Source organism: Actinia tenebrosa, unplaced genomic scaffold, assembly GCF_029948245.1.
Source record: "Actinia tenebrosa isolate PJP-AT-01 unplaced genomic scaffold, QUT_ActTen_1.0 PGA_scaffold4__44_contigs__length_22323623, whole genome shotgun sequence".
In the NCBI taxonomy this organism is placed as follows: domain Eukaryota; kingdom Metazoa; phylum Cnidaria; class Anthozoa; order Actiniaria; family Actiniidae; genus Actinia; species Actinia tenebrosa.
The window spans coordinates 17,084,168-17,105,039 of NW_028292581.1; the positions used below are offsets into that span (position 1 = coordinate 17,084,168).

A 20,872-nucleotide genomic window follows, 5' to 3' on the forward strand; every position below is an offset into this window, starting at 1 on the left:
TACACTATCAATTTGACCATCACCCATGTAATAGGGATAAGTCACAGGACTAGAGGATTGAATTATGCGCATGATCTTACACTTCTTGGAGTAAAAAGACATCCCCCACGAATCACCCCCATTTCTTTATTGCTGAGATATGTTCAAAATTAAGACAATCCTCAAAAGTAGTGATTTCCCGAAAACACTTCGAATAATCAGCAAATAAGGCCATGGCCCGGACGGGCAGGGTCCATGGTAGCAACAGAAGAAATAATGCCCGGGAGATCGTTAATAAATAACAAGAAAAGAAACGGACCTAGGATTGACCTCTGAGGCACTCCTGAAGCCACAGGTAGCTAATCAGAGGAGCTTCCTTCGACAACTACTCTCTGTCGGCGCCCAGCAAGGTAGTTGGAGAAACATGACAGCAAACTGCCATTAAATCCATAATGCTTAAGTTTGTACAAGAGGAGGCTGTGAGGCACAGAATTTAAACGCCTTCGAAAAGTCGATCTAAATAATACAACATATCAACTTGACCAGTTGAGTCAAGGATCTTCCCGATACGATGCAAGAGTCAACCATCTGTGTGGTACACGATCTACCCTTGACAAAACCGTGTTGGAGGAAATATAACTTGTGTTGCAAAATAGGATAGATAATATCGAGAACACATCTCTCCAGCACTTTGCTAGTAACCGACAACAGGGAAATTGGACGATAATTATCTACAACATCCTTATCACCCTTCTTATGAACAGGAGTGACATTGGCTTCCTTCAAACCCGATGGAAGTATGCCTAATTATAATGACTTATTGTTGAATAAGGCGCAGAGCGATGGAGAGAGAGCGTCCGCGCATTCCCTAAGCACCCAAGGAGAGAGAGATCGTCAGGGTAAATGGCCTTATTTGGGTCGAGATTACTTAATACTGATCTAACCTGAGAGACTGATAGTTGGAGAACACTAAGTGATGGATTTGCATAATTGGCATTGCATTCAAAAAAAGATTTAATTTATTATACATGTCATTCCAGCTATTCTTGGATCTTGGAATGACCTATCTCCCATCGCTTTTCGCTTATCACCTTTGGCGATGACAACGTTTATTGCATGCAATAGGTGTATAATGATCAGCTATGTTTAAAATGTTCACCATATTTTCCTTATCTTTCTTTCTTTCTTTCTTTCTTTCTTTCTAATACTATATTGAACTCTCCCTTAGGGCTTTTCAGAATCTAACTACATGCAAGTAATATTTTAAATATGTATATGGTACGAAAATTATAAAATATATAGCATTAAGGAAATGTCAAGCCATGCACAGAGCACACTATTAATTTGGTAACTCTTTCCACATAGTAACTGCGCTGTACAGATTGCGTGTTTTTCCTTCCTTTCCTCCCCTTTTCCATTTACCGCCAAACAGCTACATGATAAATTACTCGTGGATCACAAGTTCATTTAATTTTACACACACACACACACAGACTTTAAAACTTCATTAATCATATCATTTTCGGCCAAGATGTTTAAATGACTTGGAAAGCGGCGAGCGACATAAAAGCCGGAGATCTGAACTAAAAATATACCTAAGTAACTATGTACAACTGTCACAACCGTTTGCCCTGATGAAGAGCAAGATGCTCGAAAGCTTGGCTTGATTTATAATTAAAAAGCTGATGAATCAAAACTATCATGAATCTTAACTCGGCTTACAAACACTTATTGGAACTATGTACCTGTTGATCAAACTACCATATCCTTTCGACAAGAGAGTAAACAACATAGAGAAATTTGTTTTTGAGTTCGTTTGGTCCAGAGCACCAACCCTAATTAGGTCAAAAGGTAGACGGTTAAACGTTCGCTACGTTTGAAGACCCTATACATTATGAAGTCAAGCATGCAATCGCTTACCCAATAGGCAACGAAGTACAAATCAACAGACTGGTGTTTTTTTGGACTTTAACAGGTGATGAAGATGTTCTCTTGACAAGGCACCGGCAAAACTAGCACCAGTCTTTCTTCTCAAGTATCCTTGAAAAGCCATTGATCTTTGTCTTTTCAAGGGAATATTTTTCCAATACTTTATTCTTGAAGCCTTCGTTAATCACTCGTGAAAAATCTATTTTCAGTGCGTCTGGGAAACCGTTAAAAGCCGCCAATGTTCTGACTGTATATGCTGGAGTGAAACCGTATCTGATTTTTACTGGACGGATCGTATCTTCGTACTCAACAATGCAACGCAGGTTATAACTGATCGAGTTAAAACTAAGCCGTAAAAATTCTATAAAAATGGTGTCGAGGCGTCGTCTAATCTATTATACAATTCTTTTGACTTCTTTCTTTTGGATCTTTGGGACTATAGCATTCTTATTTCTCCAATCATTGGAGGTTAACATCGAAGTCAAACGCAAAAAACAAGTGGAATACTTCAATAAGCCGGACTGGAATATCAAAGTGGAAGATTTAGAATTAACACCTCCACCTATCCCTGCACCAAGGAAACATCCTCAAAAGAGAAATAAAGTCGAAGGAAAACCATCGCTTAAAGTGCCTAAAAAAATAATCTACGCTGCAGCCGAATATGAACATTATCCCCCTGGAGCGAAACTCGATGGGCCCGGTGATGGAGGCGAAGGGGTGACAGTAAGTTCAAAGCTCAAGAAGAAGGAAGAAGAAGGGTATGATTTACACTCGTTTAATCTGGTAGCTAGCAACATGATGTCTTTTCATAGAAGGCTTCCGGATTATAGAAATGACGTGTAAGTATATGTCAGCAGCTGTTAAAAATCATTGTAGTGCCATTTATTATGATAATATAATAATTAGGATTTATTGAGCGCTTTTTCCGTAGAGTTCAATTTTTAACATAATGCAACTCTAATTTCAGGGCCGTAGCGCCTATAGAGGTCGGGGCATTTTTTCCCACTAAAGAAAACAAACAAACAAACAAAAAGATAACAATGTCTAAATATCATTGGGCATTAAATCCTAATTTTTGCTAATAACATCACTAAACGTTGCAAGCCGAAAATAAGCAATACCAGCTTCTTCAAATGTTCACTGATTGCCCTCTTGCTCGTTTCTCTTGCTCGTTTCTGATTCATTTCTTTGTGATCACGTGTTGCGAAGTGACGTTGTCCCCCCCCCCCCCCCCCAAGTTTTTCAAGACCTCCTACATGAACTTTATAGAAAAAGACTGATCAAAGCCAAGTTTTTAGACTCTAGAACTGAAATTCCAAGTAACTTGAACCTCGATCCACGGCTGCTTTGCAGCACACTAATAAAAGGGATCAATGAAAGCAGAGAGATTCAGATCAAGGAGAAAGTAAAACTTCTCAGAGGCGTTGGCAATATAGAAAAAATTTCAATTCAAAAGCCAATCCAGTGCAAGAGGACGAATATCTAGCACAAAGCATGATGGGAAACCGAGTACTACGGTTTTTTTTGACTCCTTTAAAAAATCGTATGACTATTTTTCCTTCGATATTTTCTAGGGAATTTCAGTAAATTTCCTTGTTCAATTTTTGCAATACTCGGTTTCCCATACTAGCTGCCGGCCCTGCAGTTGATGAGGAGTTTGACAGTTTGATACACATGCGTTGCCTATTAAGCAGCGATGCTCTCTAGAAGTTGAAATCATTAGGACAATTGCAATCTAAGTTGAGGTTTTATCCTAAGGGCACTTCTGTTTTTCCCAGCGTGTGATCATGAGAGTTGTGTGGTTATAGAATAATAATTGTAGTGGTACGTAGCAGTGAGTGTGGAGTGTATCGTATACGTTAACATTTGACAGCATCTGGCTTAGTATCAGCGAACTTGCCTGCAAGACGGGCCTCGGTATCACTGACGACCCTCATGCAGTAACAACCTCAAGGACTGTGCATGTTGTTCAGTTCTTGTTGGGTTTGTTCGTTTATTTGTATTTTTCTTTTAGTTCATTTTGTTTGCTTTCTTGTTTGTTTGTTCGTTCGTTCGTTTTTTGGGAAGCACGGGTGGAATAGCAGGTGACGAGCGCTCGCCTCTCTCATCAATGCTACCCGAGTTCGAATCCCGCCCCGGGTTCGGTGATGTTGTATGTGAGCAGAGTTGCTAGTATAGTTGGTTTTCTCCTGTGCTTTGAGAATTTTTCTCGGGTTCTCTGGTAGTTCTTCCGGTTCCTTCCTTCACAAAAATCAACTCCTAAATTCCAGTTCGATCATAGAACGATGGCCACATGTTTGTCTGGCTCATAAAAAAAGGACTGTTTGTTTGTTTGTTTCGTTCGTTCATTCATTCATTCGTTCATTGCCGGATTCGCTGGTTCGTCCTTAACGTTATCAAACGGTCATCCGGCATTGAAACGTTTTTCTGGGAATAGAGCCCTGTATTTTAGAGGAACACTCATTTCAGTCTATTCTTAATTTATTATTGAGGATCATAACATGCACTAAAAGCGAGTGAAGTCCACACGTTTTCACCGCCCTCAAACAAAATTAAATCTAAAAATGGATCAGACTTCCTAAGACGTAATTCTTCAGTAATGTTCATCTAACTGAGTGAACCGAAGGGCTAATTATATATTAATATTCTAGAAAGCCATACCAATTCTTAAAAGTGGTTATTTCTGGGGGAAAAGAATTAATTGAGGACACATGCTAAGTTTTTTAAGTACTACACTAAACTATGATAGCGTCCAAACATATCTCCATGGCAGCCACACTTGTCACGCAAAGCTAAATGTCGGATCTGTAAATTTTCAACTTCCCTCGCTGTTAAATTTCCTATAACAATCGTAGCTTCTTCCGTCTTGTAATGCCTAAGTAATCTTTTCGACATTTATTTTCACTAGAAGTACAACTTTATAAACAAGATTATGGATAGAGCGCCATAGCTATGAATTATTTTACAAGTTTTTGATACAGCTGTCACAGTTGGTGTTTTCTGCGCTCGATATTGTTTTAAGACATGGCGTTGCTAAGAACGCTAGCTCGCTCAAGTTCAAGCCTAGAAGTTTCCATATGTGCTTTTTACGAGAATTTTTCTTATTCATAATTAAGATATAATGAAAAGAAAGCACATCTACAAATTAGCAAAAACTTTAACAGTAAAAACATTGCAACGGAAAATACAGGCAGATAAAAAAAATAAGGAAATTAAATGAGAGTGGGTACTAATCAAGTAAAAAGGAATAGAAAACAAAGCTGTAGGATTTGTAAACCGGAGTGGTAACAATAAGAAACACCTATAAATTTTTAGTGAGCTATAATTTTCAATTTGAAACGATTGCCATTTTTTACAGCCACTAGTTTAATAATCCCGCCAAAAGTGCGCGTTTGGCTCAAAAAGGCGCGGGCCTTTCGATTCCTTGATTTCCGTGCACTTAACATTATGATGTAAACCGGCATATCACGAGTTTTCTCATATTTTCTCCCTCAACAAAATCTCGCCAAATTTCATTAATTTTTTTGGTTTTGTTGAACATTTTGACCTCCCTTATACATACTGTACCGGGTTTTGGGAGTTTCGACTTTCTTTGACTTTCTTTGTCATTGAAAAAATGTCTTATTACTATTGATCCCCATCCCGCCGGCCTTCATCTACTCATGGTCCGCAGTCTTTCCCTTTTGAATCCGATAATGCCATTTTTTTAGTTTTCATAGTTTTCCTCTTGTTTACGATTTCTTATTCATGTACGTAGCATTATTTCAATTTCAAGCGACACTTTCAAGCGAGAACTGAAAGTTAGCTTGTGTTCGGCGCCGCGTTTTGAAGTGGTCTCTGGCCGCCAAAGCCGCCTCGTTTTTCAGCACATCTTCGACATAGCATTTTCGCTTTCAACAGCCGGATGATCTACAAGAAACAACCAGCGCCTTAATTTGGCCGACAGAGCCACGAACAAGATATATTTGACAGAAGCAAGCGACAGGAAACTTTAGTCACAATGCCTCAGGGGACAATACGATCTACCTTCCCGGTTTGGTGCGCTAACTGATTGATGATTACAGTTTTACAAAATCTTCGAATTCTGAACCTAGCTATCATATCTTGGCATCGACAAATGTAATTTCTCAATAAAATAATCCCTGATTTTCAGTTTCTCAGTAAATGACCAGTAAATCAATTGGTTTCCAATTTAAACTCAGATAAACTTAATTTTGTAAAAACGAGTGATAAAAAAACTGCGATGCCTGATTTGGATGATTGGTCTGCATTCAAAGCAGTGAGTTTCCTTTAGATCTGTTTCTAATTGTTTTGTGAGAAAAATCATACGACGTGACTGAAAAGTTTTTAAAAACCCCTCTAAGACTCTAAATACATGAGAGCAATTATAGTAACTTTGGCTATTTTAAGATAAAACTTAGTAAATATGAAAACAAAAATGGTTAGGTTTGCATCTGTGAAGATTGGAAGTAGAAGCAAACAACAGATGGAAAATTAATCATATTTTTGGAGGTACCACGCCATTCGATATACCTTTTGTCTTATAATTGTTTTTCTTTTATATCTAACCCAGAGGTCCAATTCATCAATTATTAATTATGTCATTTTTAAAAAGTGGTTGTTTTTCATAATTCATTATCTTCTAAACTTTTACTTTCGAAAATAAGCAAAGATTATATAATTGTTTAGGTTCAGTTAGTTAGGCAGAATATAATTTATTTCTAGAGGACCCAGATTTTACAATGTCAGTCAATGTAACATCTTTGGGGTGCCAGTTGATAGCAATATGTGTCATGTAAATCAAGTTGATTTTGTTCTTTTTCATTTCATTACCACACAAAGCCTGAACCACAATATAATTTTTTTGTATAGTTTTTTGGGGGTTAAAAGTGCGAGTTGGCAAATGCTTCTGGTTCTTTCGGACACCGAATGACAGAATGAACGATCATTGGTTGAATGGAGTGCGCATGTATTGCCGTATACTATTTATATACCACTCTCTTACACTCTGTCCTGTCTAGTGCATAACCCCATACATGCGGAAACCAAATGTATTTAACTGAATTCTCAACTTGAGGTCATTTACTAAGATAGAAGACACGTTCCATCAAAGGAGCAGTCTCGATGCCTGGAAACTATGAAACTTAGACGAGTTGTAACCATGACTGGCTTGAGTAGGAAGCCCTTCTTCATGATCATGTCGTGTTTGTGCAGATGAACCGAAGTGTCTCCGAGAAAAACAACCACTATTTAAAAAAATCTCGAAGAATTCGTGTGATAATGACACGAAAACTTATATGAGAAATGCATGAAAGGACAGATAAGATATGATTATCCCAAAGAGAAGAATAGTTTTTTATTTTGTTTTACTCACGTCTGTCGCGTGGGTTTACCTCGCTTCATATTACTTGTTTAATAAGGCCAAAGGAAATGAGTTAGACATTTTAGCACAAAGTAATCGCTTCAACCAAGAGAAACATTATGCAGGACTTGAAAACACTTCGAATCAAGGATACATCTTTGCCACTTATGATAAAACCCCTGACAGAAATCCGGATAAACCCGGCGAATGGGGAGCTGGTGTGACACTAAATTTCCTCGACAAGGAGAAGGAGAAAGAAGGCTACGCTGGTTATGCATTTAACAAAGCAGCCAGCGATAAGATATCCCTCGAGAGAAACCTTCTAGATTTGCGAAATAGCAAGTAGGTATTAGTGTTATCTTAAGCTAGAGTTTTCATTAGGCGATTGCGAGTTATTAGCCGTTGAAGCGCGATATTGTTGTAATTTTGTTGTTATGTGGTCACCGACAGCTCGTCTTTAGACTTCAGGTCAAGAACACTCATTCCTGTTCAAGATAAGCGTATCATATATCTCGATTTACTGTTGAAAATACCAGTGTTAATTCCCAAAAGCCTCAATATAAGTCTTTTGAGAGTTTGACTTGTCTATCTCTGATATTTCAAGTGCTATATTTAGAGAAGATCGCTTATACTCGTAAATGCATTACCTGCACACGTGTTCCTCTTAAATAAGTCCTCAAAAGAATCGATCTCCTAAAACTACAGCCCCAACGCTTGTATCTTGGTTTCCCTTCGATTTTTAGCCCCTTGTCAACTACTTGAGCGTTGTTGAACCTTGGAGGGTACATTTTAAGCTGCAGTGCTTGACAGCATTCTACTATATTAATGCTAATAGAGATTGCAATAATAATTTTAACAGCTTGTAATTGTCGTGGTGATATAGATTTTCTTTTTTAAACATTGGAATGTCATTTCAAAGTTCTAAGCCTGATTTAGCTTTTTCAAATCGTTGTCACTTATTATATAATCGAAGTATTTACGACATTCTACTCTTAAACACACACAAAAATGAATAATTATATAAATCAACAAACTAGCTAGTGAGACGACATATTATTGGCCACTATCTTTAAATCTTTCTTGATTGATTCTACTATCATAAACGTTTCAAATTTATTTGCCCACGACAAAGCAGTTCGCGAGCTTTTTTGATCGTTCATATTAATCTTCAATACGTGGATATTTTTGTGGATATTTTATTGAAAGTATATATGGAGCAATATCATTTAAGAAATACTAATGAATAATTTATCGTTATTGACCTTTTTCGTTATCATCGTTTTCTGATAAAAATCAATTTATCTTGTTGGTTCAGTTCATTTTCTTGACCAAATTTTATCTATTTGTTAGAGAAAGCACTTGATTCCTAGATTCGATTCCTAGACTCATGCAGAATATAGGTACAGCTTATAGGTATCAAATCTGTCTCTTGATTTTAGGGTTTTTCTCTGATTTTCCTCCCACTGCAAAACCTAATTTCAATCAGCTGTATCAGTTTTTTAATATAGAGCCTGTCTTGACTTTGATCAGGGTCTTCAAATAACTAAAGGGAAAATACAGCCTTTTGGCATTATCTCATTTTACCACTTCTAACATGAAAAAGAGACCAATCCCCTGACGTCAATCAGGTTGAAGGATATAGTAGAGTATATTTGAACTTAAATTATAATATTTCATGAATATAACCAGTGAGAATACAGACGTGGTCAAAAGTTTCAGGAATGCTTCCATTGGTCAAAATGCATTTGCAAATTAAGATAATTCATATTTCACGAAGGCATGAAACACAAGAAGAAGTTCGCATCTTAAACTATAGTTTTTCTAAAGGTCTTGTAGTCGATAACAGAATTAATAATTCTACTTCAAATAAATGTCCTTCTTGTCTGAACCTTGAGATTATTAATTTATGAATCTCTACAAATGTTAAGTTTAAATCCATAATTATCATACATCTTCCTCTCCAGTTGAGCAATGAATTTGTTTTTAGCCAATCACAGCACGTTTAGCTGTTTTGCTGCCGACCCTCATTCCCAAACTTTTGAGTATTTTTCTGTTTTCTTTTGACTTAAACATAATATACGTGCCTACAAAAGGCAGAAATATGAAAAGGAAGAATGAAAACAATTTCATTTTACAGCAGTGGTTGCTTCATTATTTTAAGCTCCAAATGTCTAGTCATTTTGTCCTCTCATGCTTTGTGCACTGCATTCACAGCTCAGCTACTAGCTCAGTGTGGAACATTGACTTCTATTGGACATGAATTTAAAAATTTAATACTAGATAAGAAAATTCTAATAGTCATATTATTATCTCACTCGATCATCTTTATTGTTATCCCACAGATGTAAGAGCAAGAAATACCCTATTCACTTACCCAAAAGTAGTATAATTATCTGCTTCCATAATGAAGCTTGGTCGACATTATTAAGAACAGTACACAGTGTTATTAACAGAACACCACCACGACTACTAGAAGAAATTATTCTCGTTGATGATTTTAGTGATAGAGGTAATGTATGCATGGGAGAATTTAGGGATCAGAGAATGGGGGCTGGACAAGATTCTTCCTTTGACTTCCATTCCAGCATGAAAGGAATAATACTCAAGGAAATGGCAAGTTCTCTGATGGCAAAAATCTGTTAGCATTAAATTCATGAGTTTTCCTCCTTTTGGGTGAAGAAAGAACTCAAAATATTATGAAGAGCCACTTTTAAATTCCATTTATTACTCGGGCTTTCGAAGAAATGCCCGAGGTATAAGTTGGGCTTCCTTATTTTTTTTCTTCAGTCACAAATCGCCCTCGAAGCCCTAAGGCGCATGGGTCAAATCAAAGTCTATGCGCATGCATAGAATCAGCCATGAGCACATGCTTGAGTAATGGCGGATATAGGGGAAGTACTCGTCGCTGTTTCAAGTAATGAATAATATGGAGTCTCACACCCTCAACATTTTTAGCACGCATGATTTTGCACAGACTTTGCACCATCTAAAAGGGTGACAATGTTCACAAAGAATTCTTTCGATTTTCTGCTATGAAGCCCGAGTTCACGCAGATATGCGTCTAGTTATTTTATATTTTATCTATAGCATTATAACAATATTTTCTTCTTTTTTTTTTTCCTAGATGAATTAAAAGAAAAGCTAGACAATTACATTTCAAAATTAAAAATCGTTAGAATTATTCGCCTTCCAAGTCGTCAAGGTCTCATACGTGCAAGACTAAAAGGTGCTGCAGCAGCTAAAGGGAGTATTCTAACATTTTTAGATGCTCATTGTGAATGTACTAAGGGTTGGCTTGAGCCACTGGCTGCAAAGATTGCCCAGAACCCTTCAAATGTAGTAATGCCAGTAATAGATGAAATTAGTGATACATCATTCTACTACCATGCCGTACCTGAACCCTTTCATCGAGGGGTGTTTCGGTGGAGACTAGAATTCGGCTGGAAGCCTGTACCTCAGTATGAAATGGAAAGGAGAAAAGATGAGGCAGATGGCATAAGGTAAAACTAGTAATATGATAGTAGCTTTATTTAAAATGTATTGAATTAGAGAGGTGGTTCTGCTGACTGAGTGTGAGATCACTTGGGATAAGACTGCATACCTCTCATTTAGCAAGCAATGTACTTACCCTGGTAAATGTAACCTGGTAATTCACTTCTTCTTCTGGCTCAATGAGAACCCCTGTGAGAAGCAGGGACATTAGGGACCCTTCAATTTTTACAGGCATGGGGTGGGGGACTTTTGGGATTTGGGGATGGGAGACAAGTAAAAAAATGGCAGAATTAGGTAAATAAAAAAATTTATAACAAAATTATCCTGTTTTAATAGGGGGCCATGTAATATTATTCAGGTTGGAAAGAGGTTATACATTCTTTTTACTTACAATTCACAAAATTCCTGTAAAAAATGAGCCTTCCCTTAACCCCCCCCCCTTTTACTATGAACATACTCCCAGCAATTTCTTTCTCTCATTCATTCTCTTTACTTCCTAGGACTCCAGTTATGGCGGGTGGTCTATTCTCTATTGATAGAAAATATTTTGAAAAAATTGGTACCTATGATACTGGAATGGATATCTGGGGCGGTGAGAACATAGAGATATCTTTCAGGGTAAGTCTGACGATTACTTCTACTTGCAACCTTACAATAAACCCTTGGCTTTGGTTGGCGATAAAATTATGTGCATTCCTAACGAACAATTAATTTTTGACGTGTGGGATCAGCTTTGAATCTCGTCTCTAAAGACTGCTTTTTCCTATTGAGCATGCGTTGTCACCATTTCATAAAGTACGCAATAGACTCTTGGATTTGGGTTTGCTGACTGACAATACTTGCGTTCATATATGATGAACAATGGATCTTTGACGTGTGGGATCAGCTTTGAATCTCGTCTCTAAAGACTGCTTTTTCCTAGTTAGCATGCGTATCACCATTTTATAAAATACACGATAAACCCTTGACTTGGTTTGAGATTGACAAAATGGGTTTTCATGACGAGCAATGAATCTTTGTCATGTGGGATCAGCTTTGAATCTCGTCTCTGAAGACTGCTTCTTCTTATTGAGCATGCATAGTCACGATCTCATAAAGAAAGCACTAAACCCTTGGATTTAAGTTTGCACTAAACAAGATGTGCATCATCCATAACGAGCAATGAATCTTTGTAATGTGGGATCAGCTTTCAATCTTACGTCATTAAAGACGACTATTTTCCTGGTGAGCTGGTGAACACCGTAAATTGTTTTCTTTGCAGATATGGATGTGTGGTGGCGCCATCGAGATGCTACCATGTTCTAGAGTTGGTCACGTCTTCAGACCACGATTCCCATACTCCTTCCCAGCTCGACCGGGCCACGACATTGACGTGGTCAGTAATAATCTAATGCGGGTGGCAGACGTGTGGATGGACGAATATAAAAAGCATTTTTATAATATCCGATTTGACTTAAAAAAGAAGAAACATGACGATGTGAGTGAAAGACTTGACCTGAGGAAGAGATTAAAATGTCAAAGTTTTAAATGGTATTTGGATAATGTCTACCCAGAGTTAGAAGTACCAGATACTAATTATAAAGCTGCTGGACAGGTAAGACGCTGTGGGGAGGGGAGGGAAGGGGAAACTTGGTATAGGACTCGTTGCATGTGACCTGAAAGCAGCTCGATCTAGGGGACAAAACGAAAGAATTCTAATCTCATGAGAATTGGAACCTATTGTTTTGTCCCCAAAATCGAGCTGCATTCCGACGTGCTGCAAGGGGTCTATATGGAATTCTTTGTTTCTCAGGGTTAGCCGTGATTTTGTACGTGGACATTCAAAGCGTTTGTATTGTTGAAGTTCTGCATTCTTTACTTTACTGTTTCGTATTTGTGAATATTTTGATTACGAACTTGCCGCGAACTTCAAAAATAGTGCTAAAGCAAAAAAGGTTTATTCTAAAACTACAAAAAGTTTTTTTTTTTCTTTTTGTTTTTTTGTTTGTTTTTTTTTTTTTTTTTTTTTTTGTTTTTAATTAAAATGTAAATTGTATTAAAATATAAATACCGTAGTAAAAACTATGTGCAATTGCATTTAAAAAGGTGATCTGTAGCCTATTTGGACATTCCACAGACTACCTCCTTAATATTCAATTGTTTTCTAAGACTTTTTACATTGGGTTGTGTGCGGACCTCGTAAGGTCCTTTGCACAACATGGATCGAAGTTCCAACATTCTGATTGCTTTGTTCGTTAGGTACGAAATCCCGCATCTGATATGTGTCTGGATACATTAGGCAAGAAAGACGATGCCCCATTGGGTTTATACACCTGTCATGGACAGGGCGGTAACCAGGTAACTAACACGTGACGTGACGTCATGGCCACCATCTTGGAGTGGGACCCTACCAAGTGTTGTAACATATTCCCAAAAATACAAGCATAATACAAAGGTCATTGGAATATTTAACAGTCAAAGGCGAAGTGATTATCGCTGGGGTTTTTTACAGAGCCGCGAGCCGCGAGCAAAAAATCGGCGAATCGTTTTTTCGTGGGCACACTTTGTTTTCGAGGTTTAGTCTGTTGCTTATATGTATATCTTGAGAACCTAAAGTTAGGACTTTTGAACTACGAGTAAAAAGTAGCTGAATAACTAATTCACTTAGGCGTAGAGAAAGTTTAATATTTTGTTTTGTTTCTTCGTTGTAGTACTTCGTATTGACCAGCAAAGGCGAAATCAAATCAGAAGATAACTGCTTAGATTATAACGGCAGTGATTTATACTTGAGAGAATGTGACGGGCTCAAGCAGAACCAGAAGTGGATTTACGAGGTGAGAGGTCCTTTAACTGGCTTGATAATTTCTAGACGCCATTTGTTCATTGTTGGTGAGGGGTAGGGGGGGGGGGGGCGAAATGAATATCCACGAGGGGGGGGGGGGGAGGCATCGAAATACACCTATTTACCTAGGGTCAATTTTTTTTTTTTTTTTTTTTTTCGTTTCAGAGCATTTGTCATTCTTTTGTGATTTTTTAAAGATTTTTTGTGTGTGTTATCTATATTCTTGTGTCTTGTCTTGTGCAACTGTTTAACGGATTGATTATACACCTATTTCTAAAAACGTTGTCATCGCCAAAGGCGATAGGTAATAAGCGATAGGAGACAGGTCATTCCAAGATCCGAAAATAGCTGGAATGACTTGTGTTTCTGCTTCTTATTCTCGTCAAGAACATGAACCTTAGTGTTGAGACTGATTCAATGTTCTTTGTATCCAACGAAACCATTTCCATGCCGGAATGACCTGTCGCCTATCGCCTTCGCGTTTATTGAATTAGGCGCATTCTTTTACTATCATGTTGACAATAATACTTTTACGGTTGCAGGATAAGACACTAAAGAATCCGCGTCACGACATCTGCTTGGATCGCGGGCGCAGCGGTAACGAGTACGCCAAAGTCAAACCATGTGAAGACAGCCAATCACAGGTTTGGGAATTCTCCAAGACTGAGGAAATGGACGACTAAGTTGATTACTACACGACGCAAGAGCTGGTTAAATTCATAGTACCGACTCGGACATAGGCGAACCAATCGCCTTTGCAGAAGGTTTCTCAGTTAAGTTCAAATCCTGTCTCTCAAAAACAACTTTATTCTATTTTATTTCCCAGGACATGAAAATATTGAAGCAATTTATGATTCATATTCTAGCTAATGTGTTGAGCTTGTGGGACATAGCAACGGTAACTAAGTGGAGTCGGTGCTATGAATTTCTCTACACGAGAGCTGTCTGTTACGGCCGAGGGCTTCTTACCACAAGAAGCAATACATGAAATACTTGCAATCATTTGGCGCCACTTTTCTTATTCCATCTAAAAACTTTGATACGATTTGCGACGATAGATACTTCATGTAGTACTCAAGCTATAAATTTGTTAATATTGATTAATAGAAAGGACAGTATATGATGTACATGAAGTGCTATCCAGAAATAGACGTCTTTGCGTATGTTTTCCTACTTCAGACCACGTGTCATTCTCTAGAGTATTATTTCTTTGTTTAACGGGTGCGCTTCAGAAGACACAGTGAATAAGGTCGCATCTCAAACAGAGAATCCTATTCTCAAGAGAATGACACGTGTCTGAAATGGGCAAACCTGCCCGAACTAGAGGTCTATTGCACGAAAGATCATTCCTGAATTATACACCTCATCTTGTAACAGTTTACGTCACACACATAGAATATGTCATTTTCTTAAAGACAGCTTTATTTAATAAACTTCATACTTTGATAGTAAGTTTGTATCATTTTGGATGCGATATCATTACACGGGCACTGTATCGGAGGGGGGAGGGGGAGGGGAAGGGGTCCTAGGGCGCTCGCCATTAAGTTGAACCGGCCAGTCCGAGTAGCCAATTCTCAAATGGTGCGCGTCATTTCTTATTACTTTTTAGAACTCGGTCACCAGTAAGTAATAATTCGTCTCCTTTCTTCTCTTTAGAAATTTAGTTAAACTTTCGTCAAAATAAACTTGCAGAATAACTCGATACAATGAATAAATCATGACTGGAATTTGGTGAGGACGCTACCTGTTTTTTTTGTAAATAAATAATATGGAAATTTTAAAGAGATGTCGACATTTCTTGTCGGGCTACACTGCAGTATACAACTAAGCGTAGCCAAGAAAAATTTAAGCGTGGCGGCCTCTTATTTACCATTTTAGAATGTCATACATACATATTACATACATTTTATTGATGCTCCTTTGAAAAGGCTTTTCAGCAACAATTAAGGTAATCGAAAAAAACATTACCATGGTTACTAGATGGTCAAATATGCAACAGGTGGCCAGATGTTGGTTGGTTCGTGGTTGAATGAAGCAGAGACTAACTAGAACAACTCGCTATTTATTCTTGATATTTTCCATTACTCTAGAGCTTCGTTGGAATTCCTCGCCTCTCTTCCCACTCTTCTGTTTCTCCTTCGTTATAGTCTACCTCTTTTCCTTCCTTCCTTCAACTCGTCCCTCTATCCTTCCATTGTTTCTCTTTCTTCCTTTGGCTTTCCTCTTAATTTCTTTCGACTTGTTTTCCATTTTTATGGCTTTTTTAATCAAAATAATTATTTCCTTTATACCTTATCTATTTTTACTCTTAGTTTGCATGTTTTAATCACAAAACCTTTATGACGATAAGATTCCCTTACTCGATGTTTCGGTGTCTGCAGGCATCATTCTCAACGAGAAAAAGCAATAAATTCTAGTTTACTTATCAGTGACGCTGTTATAAGTAAACTAGAACTGATTCATTGTTTTGTCACTGTTGAGAATGATGTAGGCACCGACCTTCAAGGTACAATGTTGAGTCATGTATTTTCCCAGATTTCTTCATACTATACGTATATAAGCATCCCCTTCAACCTTCAAGGTACAATGATACAGTAAGTCATGCATTTTCTCTACTCAGATTTCTTCATCAAGAAATTATTATATATGTAAGCGTTTCCTTCAATCTTCAAGGTACAATGATAAGTCTTGTATTTTCCCTACGTCATTTCTCTTCATCAAGAAATACCCTCGACTCTTTTCCGTTGCTGTATCTATGGGAACCATTGACCGATAAAGATCCCTTGTGGGTACCCAATACGGTGGATATTTGAATCTCGCGGTATCCAAGACAAGAACCGAGTTGGTCTTCAGATCAAACGCAGCAACAGGACTGTAATGGCCATTTCCGTGTTGTTCTAAAGCTTCTCTGTAAAATGAAACCGCCATCAACTTATTGGGATATTCTTCGCTTAGAGCCAGGTTCATATTCCTAGAGTTATCATCAGATCTTATTAAACCGTGATCTTGCCAGCGACTTTTCCTACCCGCGCAGACATGGTAAAGATCGGAGAGGAACTCTTCATAGCCTTCTTCACTATCGCCAGATGGACGAACGAGTTTGCAAGTCGCTCCGTTGCGCTCCGACACGTTCTGAAATTGCTCCATCGTTATCCCTGTCTTTCTTATCAGTTCCAGTTCGGTCAACTCCACGGATTTTTCCAGTAACTCTTCCGTAAACCATCTCCAGGGAGTTTTCCAAAGTCTTTTAGGATCAACACGTAAGGCATTTAGCACCATCACTAGTGTAGAGAAGCCACAATACGCCGGGTGTGACTGAGGTTTGTAGCAAGATGATAGCGCCAGAAATGGCATTGCAGTCCCCTCGCTCATACAACGAATCAAACGCTTCTTCGATTCGTGAGAGCGATAGTCCAAAAGATCCTCTGGGAGTTTGAATCCATGAAAAGATGGTTCATTGCTGTACATTATACTGATTTCTTGGGTTTGAGGATATCTTTTGAATAATTGAGCTTTAAAACTGAGCACTTTCGACAGCATTCAAAAAATTTCCAAGTGTTGTCATATATCAGTACCTTTTTGTTTATGTGAAGATTTGAGGTCAAAGCGAACTTTATGGCTTTTCCCAAGCCAACAATTTGTTCTAAAGACGCTATTATTGGCATCTATTCATTAAAACAGTAAAACAAGTTAGAGAGATAAATACAAGCTTAAGCACAACCAGCAAACGAAAATTATAAAGGAATTATCATTCAGTAATATATAGTACACAAATTACTGAAACGATAACTATTAAATTAAAGATGAAAATAAAGTGAAAATAAGATCAGTATTCAGATTTTAAAAATGACCTAGTTTTAGTTTAGCGGTTAGTTAACTGTCAAACATTTAGCGTTGTTGCTAAGGCAGTACGCTGTAAACTCTTTTTTTTTTTTTTCCAATCCTTAAATAATTGATGTGTTTTTAGTTTTGTTTTAGATCGAATAAGTAACTTGAAAAACTAGTTATTGCCAACTTTCGCGGGTCGAACTGAACAATTAACTCACAGCTAGCTAGCCATCACTGGCGTAAGTGTTAGACTCTGCTAATAGTCGTTATTTTAATACCTACGTATTAACTTTTACTCATACTTATACTTATATCACAATAAAAGAAGGCACTAACCTTTGAAAAAATTATCTAAAAAATACTATTAAATTGAATAAAAAAATGTTCAAAAATATTTCAATAAAAACTGAGAAATCGAAAATGCCGAGTCTTTTTCATTTGAAGGCATTTTATCCCGTCGATTTTTGTCGCTTATTTATCTCGCTTTGAACAATTTTCACTCTTTCTTTAAGATCCAAGACGTTAATTATTGTGTAAGGTATTGATAATTGGTACAGAAGGTTTTCCATCGTGGTTGTAAAATCGTTCATCTCGTTAATGTTTGGACGGAGTCGAACGCCATCTTCAACGATGCATTCTGGGAAGGGCTTGATAACGAACACCAATGACGACTGATATCTGTATGGAAAAAGTACTTTACGAATTAATAATTATATTAATAATAGAAAGAAAGAAAGAAAGAAAGAAAGAAAGAAAGAAAGAAAGAAAGAAAGAAAGAAGAAAGAAAGAAGAAAGAAAGAAAGAAAGAAAGAAAGAAAGAAAGAAAGAAAGAAAGAAAGAAAGAAAGAAAGAAAGAAAGAAAGAGTGAGTGAGTGAGTGAGTGAGTGATACTTTATTTATACTCGAAAAAAATTCTATCAATATAAAAATTGCTTTACAAGAATGTCGAGTTAAATAAGAATACAATTTAGACAGCTAAAAAGTTTATGAGAGTCCAACAGAAGAAAGCTTTCTTTTAAATTCCCTTATACTTCTAGCTGACTTAATATCTGAAGGCAAAGAGTTCCATGCTTTTGCACCTTCATAGGAGAACGCACGTTTGAGGTACTCAGTGTTTTGTTTCGATAATTTTAAACACTTTTCTCCCTTCCGCAAATTATATTTTGTAGTTTGATACTCAAAGCGGTCTCTTAAACTTTGAGGTGCAAGAGCATTCAAAGTCTTGTACATTATTGTGGCTTTATGTTTCTTCCGCCTGTTTTGAAGATTTTCCCATCCTAGAGACATTAAAATGTCGCGCGACCTAGTTTCATAATTACTCTTAGTTATAATTCGGCCTGCGCGATTTTGCATTTTTTGGAGTCTGTCAGCTGATGTTTTTGGTAAATTATCCCAAACCACATCGGGCAGTAAGTCAAGCCAGAGGAGTTATCAGCGAATTATATATTGCAATCGCCGTCTCCTGGGGGACTTAATCACGAACTTGTCTAAGGCCAGCCAGGCCTGATGAAACTTTTTGAAAGATAGCCAGAAAGACGAAAGATAGATAATAAAATAAATCAAGAAAGACAGAAAGAATAAAGAAAGACAGAAAGTAAAGAAATCAGAATACAGAAAGAAGAAGATAAACGACCGACAGCCGAAAACAGACGGAAGATCGCCCACCACCCAGAAACCCCGAGAGAAAGACGTTCCAGAACCCTATAGAAAGAAAGAAAGAAAGAAAATACAGCTATTTCAAAAAAGGTTGGTTGCATGTTGCATGTTGCATGTTGCATGTTGCATGTTGCATGTTGCATGTCAAGCTTAAAATGTAAATAATATCACCACAGAAATTATGCTGGAATAAAAGCAGACAAAGTTTAGGAAAATTTCACATTGTTGTGACTTTTCGCTGGTTGTATTCACATCACCCATAGAGCATTTCTGAGCTTGATATGCAACATGCAACATCCAAAGTGCAACAAAACCTTTACAAAACTTTTTTTTTGAGCTGTACATTCGTCTAGCTCTATCTTCTAATTGGGCTTCCTGTGATTTGAGGATTCTATCAATGACAGCTACTGAGACTCTCGCCTACACAATACGTGGTAAAATAAACTTTCTCTCTTGACAAACCTTGTATTTTACAGTCCTTTTGACGACTCTTATATAAATCTCCAGCCATGTGGGCTTAGCTTAGCTTATCGGGGCTAAGCCCTCATTATACACAGGAGTCATAAGGGTCGTCAATACTTGATCGTACGTGTAAGTGACTCTGCTTTGCTTCATTGAAGCTGCGCTGTTTCATGGCAACACATTTGTACCGTAACAAAAATATGTTGATTTGAATAATGTCTACGTCAAAAAAATATTATTATTATTAATTATATTATAATTAGTAATAATATTAATATCATAATAATATTTTTATTTCTTATTTCTTATAGAACAACTCGGCTTCGCTTCATTAGAAGCTGCGTTGTTTCCATGGAACACGCTTGTACCGTAACCAAAACATTTTAATTTGAATAATGTCTACGTCAAAAGACATTCCTAAGATTACTTCAATCTCTTAATATACGGTTCAAAATAAATAAGAAAAATAACTGATTCAAAAAAAAAACACTTCCTCGCATGAGTTTATTATCTTTAAACCAAATTCCAGTAAAAGTCACTTGACCGGAAGTAGCTATTAGACCAAAAAAAGATAAATAAATATGAATACGAAATATGAAATATGAAATACGAAATATGAAATATGAAATATGAAAAGATAAATAACTGATCTTAATTCTAATCTTACCTTCGAATTATTTCCTTGGTTTCAGACAATCTTAGTAATCTATCAGCCGCTTCTTTTCCGATATAAAGCGAGGCATACACAACGGGATCAATGCCTCGGTCACTGACATAATTCAGACCTACTTCATCGTTTTCTCGTTCTTTTTTAGCTTGAGCTTCGATAATTAGACGTTGAAGTTCGAAGAATTTTTCCGGGTGAGATTTTGGTTCGAAATCTTCTCTCTTCATCCCTTTGTCTCTGATAATTTTCCTTGCTATTTCTGTCATCATATAAACATTTGTCTCTTTGACAATTTCCTTGGCTAAAGTCGTCTTCCCAACACTGTGAGCTCCGCATAGAAATATCCTGATATTATTGCAGATTTGTGAATCTTCCTCTTGTACAACAGGCGAGTTATTGTCCCTAGATTTTACCGGTAACATCTCCGAAAACTATGTCTTCTTGACGTATGCAGGTTTAAAGTGAAGATTTTTTCAGACAACAATTAAATAACTGTGTTGTCGTGAAAAGATTTAAGAATTTTTCCTTTGTTAAAACAGCTGTCGCTTTAATACAATGTATGACTGGAAGCGCTAATGCATATCAAAACAATGAATTTCTTACCAGCGACCGTGAGGTAATTCTTGGAAAATGAAAGATTGCGCGACGTTGAAATCACACACGTCATGCTCCCGAC

The 20,872-nt window shown here is 37.2% G+C and overlaps 3 protein-coding genes across 4 annotated transcripts; 1 reads left to right on the top strand and 2 right to left on the bottom strand.

Moving 5' to 3' along the window:
- The first annotated feature begins 2,020 nt into the window (after positions 1-2,020).
- On the top strand, positions 2,021-15,035 carry LOC116300870 (polypeptide N-acetylgalactosaminyltransferase 1). Of its 2 annotated transcripts, none has more exons than XM_089036296.1 (8): positions 2,021-2,747; positions 9,613-9,779; positions 10,395-10,770; positions 11,263-11,380; positions 12,024-12,356; positions 13,001-13,099; positions 13,453-13,575; positions 14,126-15,035. In XM_089036296.1, the coding sequence occupies exons 1-8, from the start codon at positions 2,278-2,280 to the stop codon at positions 14,264-14,266; spliced, it is 1,827 nt and encodes a 608-aa protein (XP_088892422.1). In that variant the 5' UTR covers positions 2,021-2,277; the 3' UTR covers positions 14,267-15,035. The 2 variants fall into 2 exon arrangements, with proteins under 2 accessions (XP_088892422.1, XP_088892423.1); XM_089036297.1 differs by lacking the exon at positions 2,021-2,747 and adding an exon at positions 6,898-7,612.
- Positions 14,985-20,847, bottom strand: LOC116300872 (uncharacterized). The gene is made up of 2 exons (XM_031709836.2): positions 20,197-20,847; positions 14,985-18,089 (listed from the first exon to the last, which is right to left on the bottom strand). Exons 1-2 carry the CDS (start codon positions 20,616-20,618, stop codon positions 17,861-17,863), a joined length of 651 nt encoding a protein of 216 aa, XP_031565696.1. The 5' UTR covers positions 20,619-20,847; the 3' UTR covers positions 14,985-17,860.
- On the bottom strand, positions 16,245-17,051 carry LOC116300871 (uncharacterized). The gene has a single exon (XM_031709835.2). The coding sequence runs from the start codon at positions 17,049-17,051 to the stop codon at positions 16,245-16,247; it is 807 nt and encodes a 268-aa protein (XP_031565695.2).
- Positions 20,848-20,872: the final 25 nt, after the last annotated feature.

Coding starts and splice junctions, on each gene's coding strand:
- LOC116300870 (XM_089036296.1), top strand. CDS start 2,278: ATGGTGTCGAGGCGTCGTCTAATCTATTATACAATTCTTTTGACTTCT. Junction 2,748..9,612: donor CCGGATTATAGAAATGACGT/GTAAGTATATGT, acceptor GTTATCCCACAG/ATGTAAGAGCAAGAAATACC. Junction 12,357..13,000: donor ATTATAAAGCTGCTGGACAG/GTAAGACGCTGT, acceptor TTTGTTCGTTAG/GTACGAAATCCCGCATCTGA.
- LOC116300871 (XM_031709835.2), bottom strand. CDS start 17,051: ATGTACAGCAATGAACCATCTTTTCATGGATTCAAACTCCCAGAGGAT.
- LOC116300872 (XM_031709836.2), bottom strand. CDS start 20,618: ATGTTACCGGTAAAATCTAGGGACAATAACTCGCCTGTTGTACAAGAG. Junction 18,090..20,196: donor ACCAAGGAAATAATTCGAAG/GTAAGATTAGAA, acceptor TTTTCCATACAG/ATATCAGTCGTCATTGGTGT.